This window comes from Bactrocera neohumeralis, chromosome 4 (genome assembly GCF_024586455.1).
Source record: "Bactrocera neohumeralis isolate Rockhampton chromosome 4, APGP_CSIRO_Bneo_wtdbg2-racon-allhic-juicebox.fasta_v2, whole genome shotgun sequence".
NCBI classification, from domain to species: Eukaryota; Metazoa; Arthropoda; class Insecta; order Diptera; family Tephritidae; genus Bactrocera; species Bactrocera neohumeralis.
This window is the reverse complement of record NC_065921.1, coordinates 26,976,073-26,994,690: the sequence shown is the minus strand read 5'-3', so window position 1 is coordinate 26,994,690 and position 18,618 is coordinate 26,976,073. Positions and strand designations below refer to the sequence as shown.

General features: G+C 37.2%; 1 protein-coding gene across 1 annotated transcript in view; it reads left to right on the top strand.

Annotated features, from left to right (window-relative positions):
- Window positions 1-18,360, top strand: part of LOC126756015 (uncharacterized) — a 92,649-nt gene extending 74,289 nt beyond the window's left edge. The window contains exons 2-3 of the mRNA XM_050468805.1: window positions 1,450-2,934; window positions 18,227-18,360. Of these exons, the coding sequence (XP_050324762.1) occupies window positions 2,654-2,934; window positions 18,227-18,230 (285 nt within the window). The 5' untranslated portion in view covers window positions 1,450-2,653 and the 3' untranslated portion in view covers window positions 18,231-18,360. The remainder of the gene's footprint in view (window positions 1-1,449; window positions 2,935-18,226) is intronic.
- Window positions 18,361-18,618: the final 258 nt, after the last annotated feature.

Sequence of the window (18,618 nt, the reverse complement as noted above, 5' to 3'; positions counted from 1 at the left end):
AGGATTGGGAGTTTAAGTTTAAGTTTAGGTTTAAGTTTAAGTTTAAGTTTATGTTTAAGTTTAAGTTTAAGTTTAAGTTTAAGTTTAAGTTTAAGTTTAAGTTTAAGTTTAAGTTTAAGTTTAAGTTTAAGTTTAAGTTTAAGTTTAAGTTTAAGTTTAAGTTTAAGTTTAAGTTTAAGTTTAAGTTTAAGTTTAAGTTTAAGTTTAAGTTTAAGTTTAAGTTTAAAGTTTAAGTTTAAGTTTAAGATAATGTTAATGTTAATGTTAATGTTAATGTTAATGTTAGTGTTAATGTTAATGTTAATGTTAATGTTAATGTTAATGTTAGTTAATGTTAATGTTAAGGTTAATGTTAATGTTAATGTTAATGTTAATGTTAATGTTAATGTTAATGTTAATGTTAATGTTAATGTTAATGTTAATGTTAATGTTAATGTTAATGTTAATGTTAATGTTAATGTTAATGTTAATGTTAATGTTAATGTTAATGTTAATGTTAATGTTAATGTTAATGTTAATGTTAATGTTAATGTTAATGTTAATGTTAATGTTAATGTTAATGTTAATGTTAATGTTAATGTTAATGTTAATGTTAATGTTAATGTTAATGTTAATGTTAATGTTAATGTTAATGTTAATGTTAATGTTAATGTTAATGTTAATGTTAATGTTAATGTTAATGTTAATGTTAATGTTAATGTTAATGTTAATGTTAATGTTAATGTTAATGTTAATGTTAATTTAAATGTTAATGTTAATTTAAATGTTAAAGTACATATGTGTGTGCTGCAAATAACCTATTATGAGGAGTTTTAGCATTATGGTATATTAGGGAATTGAAATATGAGTAGAATATATATTACTCTGCGCTTGGTTTGATTACAGAAAACCAAATTTACAGACACCAAATTTACACAATAAGCGCTTGCAATGCAATAAAGTTGCTTACTAGTGTATAAAAACTAAGTGACATGCACTTGCCACTCTTATAGCGCTTGCACTCCGTAGCGAGGGGTATGAACTTAACCAATACACCCACATACATACATATGCATACATGGGTGCATTTGCGCTGCAAGTGAGCTGTAATAACTTGCAAGCGCAACAATAACGGACACTTGTCAGCCAGCGATTGGGGCAAGTGGACGTTGACCAGTGAACGGGTGCACTTAAGTGTTGTTGTTGGAAAGAAATTCATATTCCAAAGGGGTGACAATTTAGAAAAAATAATTTTTATTTATAACAAAACAAAAAAAAAATCAGTGTAATTTGCTGAAGTTGAGGGTGAAATGCACACAGTATGGAAAATTATTGATGAAATTTATGCAACAATAACAACAACATATTATGCGCATTATCAGCAGCTGACAGCGATGCAATTGAGTCGAAGCGTGGCCAATTGCCACAGAGTGAAATTAAACGCTTTTATTTTTATTTGCATGCAATCAGCGAAATTGATGAAAAGAAAGCACAGAAAGCAAGTGGGAAAACAGCAAAATATATGGATAAAAATCAGTAAATAAAAATATGTTTATATAGCAGTGTTTAAATGTGTAAATAGTGAGAGAGAAATGGCATATTATATTAAATGCTATACAATTTAAAGTGAGTAAAGCGGGTGGAACATAAAAAAATCTTAAAAAAAGGTAATAAAACAAAGTCCATTAAGCGAAATGCGCGCCTGCAGCATGTGTCACCAAAAGCTTTGGGCGTAAAATACGGCAATTAAACGCACACCAACGCACAGAAGTGTTAAAACCAGATTTTTTCTTAATACAAAAATTAATTAATTCAAAATAAAACCCCGCAGTCGGATATAAAGTGCATTAAATTGGCGCTTAAAGTGCGAAATGGTGAAAACATATCAACTATTTGCAAGTTGAGACAACAGCGCAAGGACGCAGGTTACTCATACGCCCGTGCGCTTTTTCGAATGTTTATGAGAAGCTAAATTAAAGTGACTTTCTACAAATATAACTAAATGTTAAATGACCGACAGTGTTACGGGCAATGATTGTGGTGCCATTTGATTGCCTTTAAATGCCAACATGAGCCCACAGCGCTAAAGGCAGAGTGATGAGGGAAGCTTGAACTCCAATACAGGCTGTCACAAATGCCGGCAGCGACAGCAGGCAGCAGCAGCGGGCGACAGCTTAACCATAATCCGGTGATAATAGCACAAAAAGTCGTTAGTGAACTTTTGCCAACTGAAGGATATAAATAAATAAACGAAACAACAACAAAACCCAAAAAATAGAATAAAAATGAAAAAAAAATAAATGAAAATGAAAAAAAGTGACAAAATGACAAAAAAGTGATATAAATGCAAAAAGTGCTATAAAAATACAACAAAAAAATACAACAAAACAAATGCATAAATAATGTGAAATACAAAGCTTGACATTTAAGCGCCCATAAGCTGCAATCAACCAACCCACACTAAATCCTTTGCACATGCATATCACTCGTAGCTACCAAATCACTTGATTGCGCCGAGCAACCGCAGCAGTGACCGTGACTTATGTGCATTTGTAAGCAGTTGCTTTAATTATACATATATCTACATCTATAGAGTGCTGTGTGTTGCCTGGTCTTAAGCGCTACGCATACACACTCGCACGCTCGCTTGCACCCATTCGTAGTCGCACTCGCAATGAGCCACCAGTTTCAAGTGAGCTACACCGCCCTTGAGATGACCGACGACAATCATCATGCTTCCTCCATGCCATCGGTGGTGTCATCATCGTCGCCGCGCACAGCGCGCAATGTCAATTTTCACAGCGAAATCAACGATACACCACCCACACCGCCGCCCGGTTATCCGCCGCAACAATTGCCGCCGGCACGTCGTACCTCGAAGTCGTTCTTTCAGCGGCCGCGTTCGATGTCCGCTTGGAGTGATATCAGTCGCAGTAGTATGCGTTTGGATGAACGGTAAATATGCGTAAAGAACTGTAATTTAATTTTCTCTAGATTACTAAACAAAGTCACAAGCTCTTTAATAACAAGCGCTGGAGGCATTCATACTAATTGCCATCAGTTCGCACAGTTCTTTGAACCAGAACTTATCATTGTCTTTAACCTGAAATAGTTAATGTTAATTTTGAAATAACAGATTTTACCGAAATCTAGATAAGAGTTATTTATCTGGCTCCATCTTCCAGATGTTACCATTAAAATCTTGTGGTTGCAGACCTCTCGATTCTAAGGCAAAAGGCTAGCAGCTATCTTTTAAGCTGTCGAAAAATATACTGTCATAGGACTGCGATTCTACCCTTGATATCGCTGCCTGGGCTCTCAAAACTAGTAAATTGATGTCTCGACTATCTCTAGCGTAGAGCTATTTTATGATTAGACTGGTTTGGCTGCTTGGCCACGGCGGCTTTGTAGGAAACTGTAAGGCTGACGAGCTTGCTAGAACAGGTACTTCAATCTCAGTAACTGCGGAATGGAAACGAGTTGGTATTGACGACTCGGCTAGAACCAAAGCTGCTTTGAAGCTCTCCGAAGTATTCGACGTAGTACCCGCCGGGAGAAGCAGTGGAAGAGAAGACCTCCTCTTCGTTGGAAAGGCCAGGTGGAGAAGGACTTGGCTACACTTGGAATCTTTAACTGGCGCCGAACAGTGTAAAGGAAGAACGACTGAAAGGTTAATGTAAACTCGGCTACAACCGCGTAAGCGGTGTCTACACCAATAAAGAAGAAAAAGATTGGAAAGACCATGTTCTCCGACTACAAACTGTCGGACGATTTCATATCTGGGCTCTCGGACGTTCAATTTTTTGCCGCTATGAAACCAGAAATATTGCTCTAAGTCACTACTGGGTTCAGTTTGCCTTGCATGCTGAAGCAGAATCTTGCTGAATGATCCAATTATCTCCATCGAATAGAGTATTGTTTATTCAGTGAGGTGAAGAGGTGTAATGTCTTTGGAGCAGGCTTACCATCAAACCATTACAGATGCTGGATGGTGACCACGTTGACCCTTGAAACACTATTTTTGGTGTTTCTGGAATTTGGCCGACGGTAGACTTTCATATGGGAATCACCTCGAATAAGTCTTGACATCGATGTGGTCGATATATCCGTTTTCTGTGCTATAGTTTTCTATTTTCTAAGGGCATCTGTGCGAATGCGTTCGCGGACAGTTTTAATGGCTGAATTGGCTTCAACCACGTAATGCATTACCGATTTGTTCCGCGTCCTATTTGGAGAAGAGCACTTTCACTTGGAAGCTGGCGCAAGAGTAAAAATAGGGCCACAAAGTTCAAACCGTCCTAAAAACTATGCTCTGAAAAATTATCCATATCGCGTTGTTCTGACATTTAAAAGTTCGGACTCATTAAACCTCACTGTTAAGATAGGGACTATTTGAAGTAGGTGTTTATCTATAAGTAAGAAGAATTGGATCGCATCCACCGCGATTGAAGCATACAATTTTTGTTTCCTCTTTATATTTTATCGTAGCAGACTGCCTCGTTTTCTAAGGTTGGACTGTTTGTTTAAAGCAACCAACTGACAGGTTTACTATGGACCCGGAATTACATCCATGCAGGGAATGTTTTTTCATGTTACAGCAAAAATTTTGCGTTAGAAATTCCACTGACAATTTTCTAACATGTAGCCTCTTACAAAGTAGACCCTCCATAGAACACCTTGTTGTAGAGGGAACCTTTATTCGTTCTTCTGAATTCTGAAATAAAATTGAGAAGTCTTTAACATTTGCGGCAAAATTGCAATCCATATAATAAAAACATACATATATCAAAATATCAAAAAGACTAAAAAATGAGAAAATTAGCGTTTTTTGCGTGCGCTGATTTATTATTATATTCTGAACAGAGTCCACTAAAATTTTGTGCTTTGTAACACCGAAAAGAATAAGTCAAAGACCCTATAAGGAATACTTCTATGAGCGAAAAATAGTAAGACTTTGTTCATAATTTTAATATTTCAAAATCTATGTCTTCTGCCTCATAGCAATCCCCGTTGGCCGCAATACACTTGTGCCAACGTTTTCCCCAATCCTCAAAACAGTTAAGTTAAAGTCAATTTCTGGAATAGCCTTCAATGCGCGATTCACGTCTAATGTCTTCAATTGACACAAAACAGTTTCCCCGGCGCGGTTGTTTGAGTTTGCTGAATAGCCAGCAGCCACAAGGAGCTGAATCAGGCGAATACGGTGGTTGCGGCGCGATATTGGTTGAAAATTTTGTACAGCTTCGTTCGCAACAATGTAGCAGGTCATCAACTATACGTCCAGCGTGCGGCTAACCCTACACATCTAACACCCCACTCCCTATGGTTCGACCCCGTCGAAAAAGCGCGTTTCTTGGGCCTACCGTTGGATGACCTCGATGATAAATTATCCGAACCTTACCATGCTAGGGAAGACTACATAACCATTACAACAACAACTCATCGCCAGTTATAATACGTTTGAAGACATCCTGGTAATCGGAAAGCATTGTTTTACAGACGTTAACGCGACGCTTTTTTTTTTTTTAAATTGAATGATTTTTGAACCAATCGCACTTTTTAGACCAAAATGATCTTTTAAAATGGTCTGCACTGATTCTTCCGATATCTCAACGATGCCGCTGAGATGTCTGGCTGTTAATCGTCGATTATCAAACACCAGTTGCTTTATTTTGTTGAAGTGCTATTCATCAGTTGATGTTGATGGCCATCCTCGTAGTGGCTCGTCGTCAACGCGTTCTCAACCTTCTTTAAATAATTTGTAAAAACAAAAATACTTGCTCGCGACAAACAACTATCACCGAAGGCATTTTCGAACATTCTGAACGTTTCGGCACGAGAAATATGATTCCTCAAACAAAATTTAATGGAAGTTCTTTGTTGCATAATTTCACGCATTTTAAAAATCACTTTACGTGCTTCAGAACGTTCTGAACTGAATGTTCGGGATCAAGTCATTGTACGGAAAACCTTTTTATTTGACAAGATATAGTTACGAAACTTTGCTTAGAATATTATCGAAGGCATCGCTACGATCTTCGAAATTATTGTTTACAAAGGACCACCATAGCATATAGCTGCCATACAAACTGATCTATCAAAATTTAAACATAGATCTTTTAGACCTTTTTATGCTATAAAAAAGCATCGGTGAAGGGTATTATAACTTCGGTTCAGGCAAACGTTTTTTCTTGTTTTCAACATAGAAATAACAAATAGCAAAAACAAAATCTCCGTTGATCCACCACATAATCCTCTTCTATAATTAGTCGGAATATAAATCATAATATTCAGCTGCTATTACTTTCACAGTAATTCACATAATCACATTCAAATGCCATTTTGACCAGCTGTAATGAGTCTATTTTCATCCAAGCAACGGTCTCCAATTACAAAAGTAAATGTAGACTGAGCGCGAGTCGCCAGCAAAAGGCGGGGTGTGAGCAGTGTGTCCAGTGGCGGCAGGCTGACACATCAAAAGTCAACACTAAGCCATTTCACTAAAATATTGCCACAAAATATGACAGGAATTTAGACACTCGCATTCCAAACACGGCACACAACAACAAGGCAACGACGGACATAACCTAAAAACGAGCAAAATAGCAATAAAATGGCGAAAATATCTCCAACCACAAAGTCCATTGTGTCCACTAACGAACTGAAATATTATATAAGCGCCGCCTTGTTGTTGTTGCCTTTTATCTATACATACATATAGCACAACCGTTATGCCGGCCGTCAATTACGCTTAATGCAGTGAGTAGCATGAATTATATATCGTTAGACAGACTCACGTGATTCGTACTGGTTTGACTTTTGGCGGGCAGACTGCTTGGCATATTGACCGTTGGCGCGCTCATTAAAAGCGCTCGTGGAGCGTAATTGAGTGCAGTGAGTGGGCTCATCGAAATTCCAGCAGCATTCATTGCAAATTCCCACATTAATTGAGTACCTAATGCGTTTGTCAGGCTGGTGGTTGGCTGGCTGGGCGGTTGGGTGGCTATGGCGGAGTGTACAGGGCGGGCGCGCGCTGAAATGTCAATCAGCTGGCAGCTTCGAGTGTTGTTGGTAAATATTTTAAGCTTGTAATTAAAACACTGCGGCAGCCCGTTGTTGACGTTTTCATAATATGACAGCTTGTTTGTATGCTATCGCATTACATTGCTGTTGTTGTTGTTTTATTCTGTTTTTTTTAGTGATGCGTCGGCTGTGTGTGATGTTTTAATTTATTTGCGATTTTTTAATTTTAGCGGACTTCGTGTGCGCAATTTGTTTCGTTTTTGTATTTGTTGTTGTCCATAAGTGACACTTAAGGAATTTCAATCGAAATATGGTTGCTTGAAAGGGTCTTAGCTGGCAAATACCCCTCCTGCTCTTATACGGCAGACATGTATTTATCTGTTTGAAGAGCAAATATTTGTAAATGAAAGCTTTTAAAAGCCTTAAAAAGCCTCATTTGGAGCTAATTTTATTTCATTATGCGTGTTGTCACGTGTAAAAAAGTTTCTGTTCAGCGAACTCGTCATCTGCATGGATACAATATGTGGCGCAGAATGATGGCTTCCTTTTTTGGAAGACTTTTGATTGCTGGAAAATTAAAATACGGAAAAATGTTAACTTTGATCGCACCGAAACCATAATACCCTACACAAATACAGGAGAGTAGTTTCAAGAGCTCTGATCGGCCAAAAAAGTGAATGGAATACAAAAAGGCGCTTAATATGCTCCTGCAACAATATATAAGTAGCTATAACTATCTAGCTATAGCGACGGGCGAAAATGGACTGCGGAACCGGGCAGGGGTATAATTTAATGATCTTGACATCCTTGTTATTATACGTCTAGAATACTCAGCCGCCATCTTCCAAGCAGAAGTACTATTGAATAACGAGAAGAAACGGAAAGCCACCTTATACTCGGATAGTCAGGCAGCACTGCTGGCCGGTGTAGTAAACAATTTCTGGAAAGCTTTAAGCTCACTGCCAAGTCGATTCAACGTATCCATAAATTATAGAAGGGAATAAGTAAACGGTTCTCCACTTCCTCTATGAATGTCCAGCTCTACCACAAACTCGAAACAAAATATTTGCCATCCACACCACACCTTGAATGGTTGTCTAGAGTACTAAAGGGTTTGAGAGCAACCGTGAAACGAGAAAGCTCGTCACGCTAATCATTTTTTTATTCATTGTGATAAAAAATGACCGGAAATTGTAAATAAAACGCAAACTATTTAGTTCTTCACCAATATTTATTTCGTCGCCTTCAAAGAAATCCCCACAAAATGTAATGAAATACGACCTTCCGGAACAAATTCATGATGCACCAAACCACGAAAATCGAAAAAACAATTAGCACCATTTTTTGAGTGGCTTTGGCGTGGTTTTTTTGGTAGCGATTAATTTTTTCTTCTCAATTCCGATGATTATTGACTTGTTTTAAACCTCTCTCTCATCGGCAGTTAAAATGCCGCTCAAGCATGGCGAAAGAGACCTGCTTACGCTACACTTTTTGGAAAAAATTCAGTTTGAAATAATTTCCTAAATTTTTTTGGAAGCCAACAAAATAATCGTACTCCATATTGCAATTGGCTTAACACCAATTTATCGGAATCGGATAAACCATCAAAACTAAAGTAGAATAAAATGGAAAATTATTGGAGAATGCAACGGAAGCACAGTGGTCGGTCTTGTATGGCATCAGTGGCCAAAAATACTTCCACTGCCTATATGAAAGTGACACTTTTGCGAAAGCTTTTTAAAATCTTCCTCTCCCTCTCCCGTTTCCCACTCCGCCACCCCACAATGGCTACAAATTCTAATTAATTATATTAAATTAAGAAAATTTATAAAATAAAAAAGGAATTTTTTGAATATTATTCAACTAAAACAAAAAACTGATTTTAATAAAATTGATTTACTTTTTGATTGATTTACTCATGATAGTTTCTTTGACTGGTGATGAAAGGATCTAAACTCAAAGCAAGCGGTTTAGCAAGTGCTGATTTGTAGCGATCCGTTAGTTCTTTCGTGTATGATGGAGTCGATACATCTTAACGTCCTTATTGCTTGACTCAGCAGATTCTTCTGAGAGCTCTCCAATTGAAACTGGTGCATATTGAATAACATCGGGAGCGTGAATTAAAATTTTACGGACTGACGAAGGAAGATAATACCAAGAATATTTTGAAGTTAATTCCTTTGCAGCATCTAGCGCAAAACTAATGTATTTAGGGTTGATTAAACTGATTTCTTTTGAAATTGAATTGAAACAAGGCGGCAATTGCTGGTGGACGAAGGTCGGTCTGCAGTTTTTCCAAATGTGTTTGTACTCTTCATCATTTTGCGATTTTATTATGAGTTGTACAGGGACATCTTTCAAATTTCTGCTTATATTCGCTCTGACCAGCATTGCCATTAAAGCCACATATTCCCAATGATAATAGGTAATTAGAGGACTCATTCCGTGCATTAATTAAATTTGTGAATGTGGTCCAATAATTATTTTATCTCAACTTCAACATCAGATTCTGATTTTTCCTTTATTTTATTATTTATTATTTTGAATAAGTTGAAAAAGCTCTTCATTATTACTTGGGCACTTTTCTATTAACGACGCTTGCACTGTATTCTACAAACTTTCAGTGCATTTTAGATCCTTGGACTGTGGTGACCACTCCTTTATTGACCCTAAACGACTATTTTGTACACTTAGCCGCGTTGTAATATTGCCACATAATCGGTTGCCTTCATAGTCAGCGACCCCAGATAATTATGAAAACGATCCCCAAACTATAATGTTTTCGCCAACATGTTTAACGGTCTTTATCGTATACTTAGGGTTATAGGCAGCATTATTCGGTCCTCTTACATAATGAATACCTCGGTCAGAATTAAATAAGTTGACTTTTGTTTCGTTAATCCCGAGAATGTTACTTATGTCATTGTTCTTTAGGCCAAAGAACATGTGCTTCAACAAACTTAAGACTTTGATGTACGTGCTTTTTTGACAACATAGACCCTTTTCTCATACTTTGGCTTTTCAGATTTTCCTTTATAAGTATTTTGCGGTTAGTTGATGGGTCAACATCAATACTTAAATCACATTTTATAAGTTTTGACCAAATAAATGGATTGAAAAATCACACAGCAAACTATATTTTTTTCACAAACATTGCTATTTTGACTTCCAGCCGCGTTGTTTGGAACTATGTTTCATCTTTTGACACATATTAAGGAAAAACATGAGGTTTATTACGTTTGAACTTCTACAAACACTGCTGCGAATCATCAACTCGTCGTTGTTTTTAAATAGAAGTGAGCTCGCGCGGGATACTTTCGGCGGTAGCAACTCCTTTTGGTTGCTCACTGCGATCACCATCTTCGGTGCTCAATTTACCACGTCTAAACTTAGCATACCAATCCTTGATGATTGATTTTCCTGGGGAAGGATTCGGTAACTCGTCAGAATATGGGTTTAATTCTAGAAGCGCCATTTTTGAGTGACATAACTTTAAAGTCTCAAAAACGAAGTGACATATCACAACACTTACACAACCAATTTGAAACAAGTCCGATATAGAACACTCCTTTGATATCACTATGTTTGAACATAAATTAAATTAAACTAGAACCATGCCTAATTTTCACATAAATCTCATAATTTTCCTCCATTCTACAAAGGATAAATCGAATATATAGTATATTAAGAAACCGAAATAAAAATACGCAACAGTGACCTCAAACTATGGTATTTTTAATCACAAAAAGTACCAAAACTTTCGAACGAAGAGATATTTAGTATAAAAGCCTCCAAAATATGCATACCTTGTGGCGAAAATTACGAATAATTTGAGAGAAAAGATTCTTTGTCGGAATCGTCGATAATGTACACCTTTAAGTATATACTTCAGCATAAACTGAAACATCGATATATTTAATTTTTTTGTGTTTCTTCAAGGTATCACAGCTTCATATTATTTTGAATATTTATATTTATTATTATTCGAAAACCACCAGACAACATGGCTGCCTGACATGGCTGTTTTATACGACTTCATATAAAACACGTAACGGCACTGTTGTCCTTTTCTTGGAAGAAAGGAACAATACTTAGATTGGAATACACTTGCGTTAATTGATGATCCGTTTGTAAAATTTCCTTGAATTCTTTTTCTGTAACAAGTAATCCCTTTTTTACAAAGAAATCATTAGATAAGTTGAGCAAAACTATTTATTTAGACAAAAGGTTGACAAAGCGCTAATGGAAGAAGTTTACGCCCCTAATTTAATACTTTAAAATAAATCCAGCTTATTGCACAGGATCAGGTATATCTGCAGGCATTTAAACAACAAAGCAATCCCTTAAAAAATAAAGGGATGGGCAGGTACAGAAAGCAGTAAAAAAGGATTTCAAGGCCCAGTAGAATTCTACCTGCTCAACTTGCATATTTTACCTGCGTGGACTGGTATAAATATGACTAAACTTTCTTACCATCATCATAACATTATCAGTTACTGACTCTTAAACATCGCAGCTATCAACAAACTCCAGAATTATGGACTTATCTATGAACAACAGTGTGAATTATGGAAGCACGAACGAAACGTCAGAAAGCGCACTTGATTTACGGCAATTTTCGATAAACTCAACCGAAAGTGTTGGACAAAAGGCAAAACATGATTTTCCCGAATTTAAAAATCGCAAACAAACAGGGAACAAACGATTATCGGCAGCTGAACTCCAATTAAAACGTCGACAAGAATTTGAAATAAAATTCAATGATGAAGTAAAGAAACCAAAACTGGTTCCAAACATAACTCCACTGCGAGAAGAGCCACCTCGAAATGATGCAGAAACACCGACGGTACAGACACGACCTAATATTCGTAACATTGAAAGTCTTTTCCGACTATTACAAGCTCGAATCTCCACTAATTTTGGTACAGTATTACCAAATCCATTGAATAGCGGCCTTACTCCGAACCCACCCTCCATAGTAGCAGCTGAACCAATCAACAATGTAAACGCAACGAATGCTCTGGATGCTAGGGAGTCTCTTTTGTCAACACCAGTCTCTTTGTCAAACATTAAACAGGAACCGACGGATGAGGCAAATATAGCTTCCAACAATTCTAATATTGAGAACAATCTCGAAGAGTCCGCTTACGTTCAAATAGGTCCACACGGCACACGCGTATCCAAAGTGGATTTAGCATCAATAGACTGGACGGAAGCATCACTTGCCACGCGAAAACTTATGACTTTTCTATTTGACCGTCAAACGCTTGGGACACATACGCTCAGTGGCAAACTCTCCCCAGCTTTCCGTGATCGACAACTGAAGGCGCAACTAGATCCACTGAAAGTAGCTGACATAAAACATTATGTGAAACAAAAGATTAACTGTAATGAACGTGAAATTCGCAGCGCCATAACTATGAAATGCGCCGACACCGCAAAAGCTATCAGAAGGCGGAGGTTGAAGTTGGAGACATCGTTGTAATACATTAAGAATGTTTCTAAATTAGGTATAAGTTAGGTTAGGTAAAATGGCTGATCGCAAATGGATTATTAGTAGCCAATACGAAGGCGTCTAATATCAACCCACCGTCAGTTCGGTGGGCTGTCTGAAGGTATGCGCTTCCACGCCTTTAAGTTTTGACCTCCCAAACACAGGACAGTCAAGAAGGAAGTGTTGAGTTGTTTCCACCTCCAATAGGGCGATGGCCAGAACTAGGAAGAAGATAGTCTTTTTGATGGAAAAGAGAACACAAGAGGATACTAGCACTGACCCGCTGCCATTAAACCGATACCGGTTCCAGGATGCCTTTCCCTGCTAGCTCATCAGTTTTACAATTACCTGCGATTCCGCTTTTGCTCGGCACCCATACCAGTCTTATCACAAGACACTTGATGCTAACATAGAACGCACTGTAAATGAGTTCAAGGCTAGAATCTCCGCCCTGCTATCTAAGTGGATGTTCACTTCTCTGAAGGAGGCTGCACTCCGTAGCAGTAAATCTACTGCTAATTTAATGGCTGCAACCTCGGCTTGGATATAGAGCTCAAAGTAGTGAACCCCTCCACCAACCTTTCCCCCAAACTTTGACCCATCAATAAAAAACATACTGGCCCTCTCTTCCAACGGCTTCTTTCCACCCATAGCTCCCTCGTCGGTAAATGGGCATGATCTAAGTATGAAGTTAAATGTGTGAGGATATCCGTGGGTTCAGATACGTGTTATTTTAAGATGCTGTGAGTCTGATAAACACTTTCGCAGCCATAAACCTTCCGACGACGTCTACGGGCACTTTGTGATAGATGGCGTTAAGTGCCCTGGATGGTGTCTTAGAACCAGAGGACTACTTTCTCTGAGAAATCCCACATTTTGCCAATGACTCCTCGGCTTCCAGGATGAGTATCCGCCGGTTACAGTAGGATGTCTGATTAGATATATACAAGTCTAAATTTTGTACTGATTAATAAGATAAAAATGTCGAAGAAGAATATATATGCTTATTTTGCTTTATAGTTGGGAGGATTAGGAATTGGGGTGTCTTGAAATATAAAAATTTTCAGAAAGGGTCTGATTTCAAGATATAAAAGTTCTGAAAATGTATATTGCATCTTCAAATATCAAAAAAGAAAAAATAAAATAAAATAAAGAAATGAAAATAATATAAAATAGTTTTTTGAATCGGTTTAAAAATTTGTCAATTCTTTTTTAGTTTAAGTCTTATATATCAGAATATAAAAGAATTTCCGATCGCCCCCTTATTGGATCATCAAGTACGATATCTTTGTTTACTTTAATACCAAGAACGTGTAAAATAAGTCCACAGATTACTCTGTCCCCTTTAAGTGCATATAACGTGTTCATTATTCAATCACTCTTTATGCCGGCAGGGTTTGAATTAATTCACAAAAATATATGGAAACATGTTCATGAGTGTACTTGAGTAAAGTCGAAAGTTAATGCAGCCAGTCCAGGGCTTAACCTAAAAAGAATAAAACACCACTCACCAAAGGGTTTTCTCAATAATTCCATTGATTGATGCGAAGTGTGAGAAGTGGCGCCGTCTTTTGGAAAGTAAGAGTCGCCAAGATCACGAACACGGTTGTCATGGCGCGATAATGGTTGCCATCGTGGGTTACATTCTCACCGGCATCAGTTTTAAAGAAATATGGACCGATGATTCCACCGGCCCACAAATTACATCAAGCTGTTGTTATTCTGTATGAAATATCAGCTCTTGAACGTCTTCAGGTTGCTCTTCGTCCCAAATGTGACACTTTTGCTTGTTTACATACCCATTGAGCCAATGATGGGCTTCATTGCTGAAAAAAATTTGGCTGGAAAACGTCGAATGTTTTGCGAACCTTTCAAGACCCCATACGTCAGTCCGAGCTGCTACGCACGGCGCCGAATCGACTTTCCATGGTCTTCATGTACACTCTCAGCTACTGCTGCTATATTTTTTTCATTGTGGCCTGGACGTGGTCTACTCGGTACAATATTATCCAATAATGAATGCTGGTTCTCAAGATGAATGTTGGTGTTGCGAATAGTACGCTCAGTAGACCAAGTATGTTGACCTTAAGTTGAGCGAAGCGCGCGAGAAACGTTGTTCAGGCGTAAGCCTTTCTATGATGAAATGCCAAGCAATACTGTACGAAAATAACATGACAGTTTGACACGACTCAGCCATAATCTGTCAAGAAAAGTCTATTGAAAATAGTACCTCTACTTAGATCACACGTTCTAAATGACCATGTCCGTCGGTCTGTATAAACGTGAAGTGGTTCCTCAGCTTTCGAGATATAGATCTTAACTTTTACACACTTTCTTTTCTCCCCAAGAAGCAGCTTATTTGGAACTGCAGATATCGGAAAGGTATAGGTTATAGCTGCTGTATAAAATGACTGATCAAAATCCAGTCCTTGTATGGAAAAGTTTTTTATTTAACTGCCGATTGGACTTCGGAGTGAAATGATGGAGCCAAGTTTCATCGTCGTTGTTTTTGTCATCCACTCTGCACCGAAATTTCTCATACTCAAATATTTGTGAATGATCTGATGTACACGATGAGTTGATGCTTTTAAAGTGCCTGAAATCTCGAACAACTTCATTATAGTACGGTCATCCAAAAGCATTGACGATACATAAATCCAGTGATACATAGTAATAAATTAGTTAAATTGGTGACGACTGTTTTCTGGTATGGAGAATATATGATTCGTATTGTCTACTTAGAGAAGGTGAAGGGAGGATCATACTTCCGACGTCGCCACAGTCAAATTGGTCCAATTAATCTACATACTTTAGCTCCATGCACCTTATGTGCAAATTGGGCTTCGGGAGACCAGTTTTTATTTCCAAGCTTAAAATAATCACTCGCGTAATTTAAGTCAAATATCCGTCATTGGGACATACATTGAGATTTTCAAGATAGAAATATTTTAATGAATCTGAAAAGATTTGCAGAAATTTTGTAAAGTGAAAACTATAATTTTAATAATTTGAAGCAGTTAATAGCGATCCACCAAGAGCTCTAATTATACGTTGTCATAAGGATCGCTCTTAAATTAAAATATCTTATATATTCTTTTAACAAAATATGCCAATTGAATTTCTTTGCCTTCTTCGCCATATGCCTGACGATAGCATACTTGTCAATATGTATAAGCAATTAACCTGTTACACGGCTGAAGGAGCATAAACAAAGCCTCAAATTGGCTTTAGAAATATTGTCTAAACGAAAGGTGAAAGGCAAAAAAAAAACATAGAAAGAGGGTTACAAAAACAAGGTCCCCTATAAATAACAATAAAAGTGGCTGACTATGCATATTATTTGCAAGTCGGTATGTGTACATAAGCGCTTATATAAGAGCAAAGTGGAAATAACATGAAAGAGCGGAAAAGCGAGAAAGAACAGGTAATGGCCATAAACACGTCTATGCGAGCATCCTGTGCAGGAAATTCCGCACAAAAAGCTGTGTTTATATAGCAAGCAAAAACAGGATGATATAGATTGTTACAAAAACACATACGGATACAACAACAACAGTAAGCAGGGCTTTGATATTGCTTTACTTACTGCCTTTGGCCGTTGGCGATGAGTGTCGATAAGTGATTGCTGCAAAATGGAAAAACAATGTAACAAACTGCTCCGATGGGGATCTGTAGAGATGATGAATTGTAGGCTAAATTGCGATAAATGCAAATAGTGGCTGATATATGTACATATATCTATGTTAATATATTTATATATGCCGTCCTTTTATGTTCATGTGAAGCTAGACTGATATATGCCACATGCTGGAATTTGAGCTTCTTTTTTTATAAAATTATCTTTTGTTTGGAGTTTATGTATATCTCAAATTGATATCAGAAATGTATTAAAAAGAAATTTTTACATTTTTTTATAATATCTTAACTAGTTTCTTGTCAAATGCATACCCAGATGTCTGTGGAATATTCGATTTACATACTTTAAAAACTTTTTTATCATCTAATATCTTAATGTGTACTGATCTTCGGCAGCACCTAAATTATATGCGATAGAATACCCTCCCACGACACGATAGAGAAAATTCTTTCTTCGAACAATAATGGAAACTATCTGCTTTTTTCCTTCAAATGTTAATTTTTATTTTTAGTAAAAATATTTGCAAAATTGCACTGTTATACTTTCTGCATCCTTGCATCATCTAAAGCTCTGAGTTCTGTTAAGTATCCTATTAAAAAGCTCAAAAATCCTATACAAGTTTCTTAAAGACTAATACCAGCTTGGAAAGCCGATCCGTTGTGGTATTTAAAACTATAAAATTGATTATAAGATCCTAACAAATCGACAAACCGCTTTTTTTAGGAAATTTTTGACGGGCAATGCCATTTTCGGTCTTATCTTCTGGTTTTTCGAAGGTAACATCGTCAAGATGTTTCCACTTCAGTCTTGCAATGGCTGAACAATGAAGCAGAAAGTGCCGGGATGTTTTCAAGTCATCCTCCTCCATACAATTTTGCCAATTGGCATCCGACTGGAGTTTAAGCCTATTCGTATGAATGCCTATTGGACAATGTTTAATAAGAACACTTCCAATTGCGGATGAGCTTTGCCAAGGGCAAATATTTCCATAGATCTGCTGTGTTCTAGGCCGAAAGTTCTTCGCACAGGACCAATTCGTCGACAGGCGCTGTGAAGACAGACAGTCGGAATGTGAGCAGAGGAAAATTAGTCAGTAGTGGGCTTTGCGACACAGTGACTCCAGTTTTCGAGAAATGTTGTTGAAGATGGAGAGAATTTCGGTGTTTCCTTCTTCGGACCAAATCTTGTACGCTTTTTTCCTGAGCATAAGTTCACAATTCGTTGCAATGCTCCTGCGGGCAATGTCCACGGGTCTTTACAAAGAAAAATTTTACATACAGGTGCTTCTTTTTGATCGTTCAGTAAATATGGCAGCTATAATCTATAGTTGTCCGATTGTACCGTTGCCTTGGAAAATAAGCCATGCCGATTTCGTGTAGATAGCTCGTCAAATAAAAACTTTTCCCTACAAGAACTTGATTTTATCGTTCAGTTATATGGCTTGCTATAGTCGACCGAAAATCAGCAGAAGCTAATTTTGTTTTTGTTTTTGTTTTTTTTTTTTTTTTTTTTTTCCTTTTTTATTATTAGCAAAAATGAAATATAATTTCAAATTTAGCAACAAATCTGTTCCATTGAAAATTTATCGTTGGAACTGCATCTTCAATACATTGCCAGCCTAAAGGTAGGCAACAATTTTCCAGTTCAAAACATTATTCTCAGATAGGTTAGGTTAGGTCGTGGGGTTGATCCAAAGTATATGAATCTCTCTTGGTTATAAATTTGTGCTTGGTGTTACCCAAAAGCTCCTAAAGTAGAGATCACCAGATCCTCTTCGTTCGCCAAATCGTTTTGTGTTATTTCCAGATGTTTTTATAATATTAAAAATGTCATCGAAACCCTCCCTTACTTGCCGCAGCATCCGTTTATGGTGTCTTCTTTATATATACATATATATAACTTTTTGCCACACCTAAACATGTACATATATACCTACATATCACATCCACAAGCTCTTATAATGTATTAAATAAGTGATATGTTTACATTCACATTATCATCTACTTGTTTTTGTTTCTCTTTGTACCACCTTCGTGATTATATTATGGCTTTTAGTGTAACTTATTTGTTATTTCTTCTTTCTCTTTTTGCAGGTAAGTGATTTGCGAGCGTCGGGATTACATAAACTTATGCCATGTACCTACCAATATAATATATGCAAGGAAGGCTTATGCTGTACTCTGTATGTGTGTAGGTAAGCGATTGGGTTAACATAATGACGTGCAAAACACACATATAACGGTATATAATAGTCACTTGTAGCGAGTGATTGACAGTCATGCTCGCGCTGCGCTGTTTGCCTTCCGTCATTGTAGTGTCGTCTGGCGTACGCCATGACGTATGAGTAACAACATTTTGTCGCCTCGAAAGCAAATATCTCAACTGATGGCGTTGTTAAGTGATGGCGCTGTGTATGGTGGGTGAGTACTTAACATAAATGAGTGTGCAGGATTTTACGAAATCTTTTAAAAGGTATTGGCTGGAA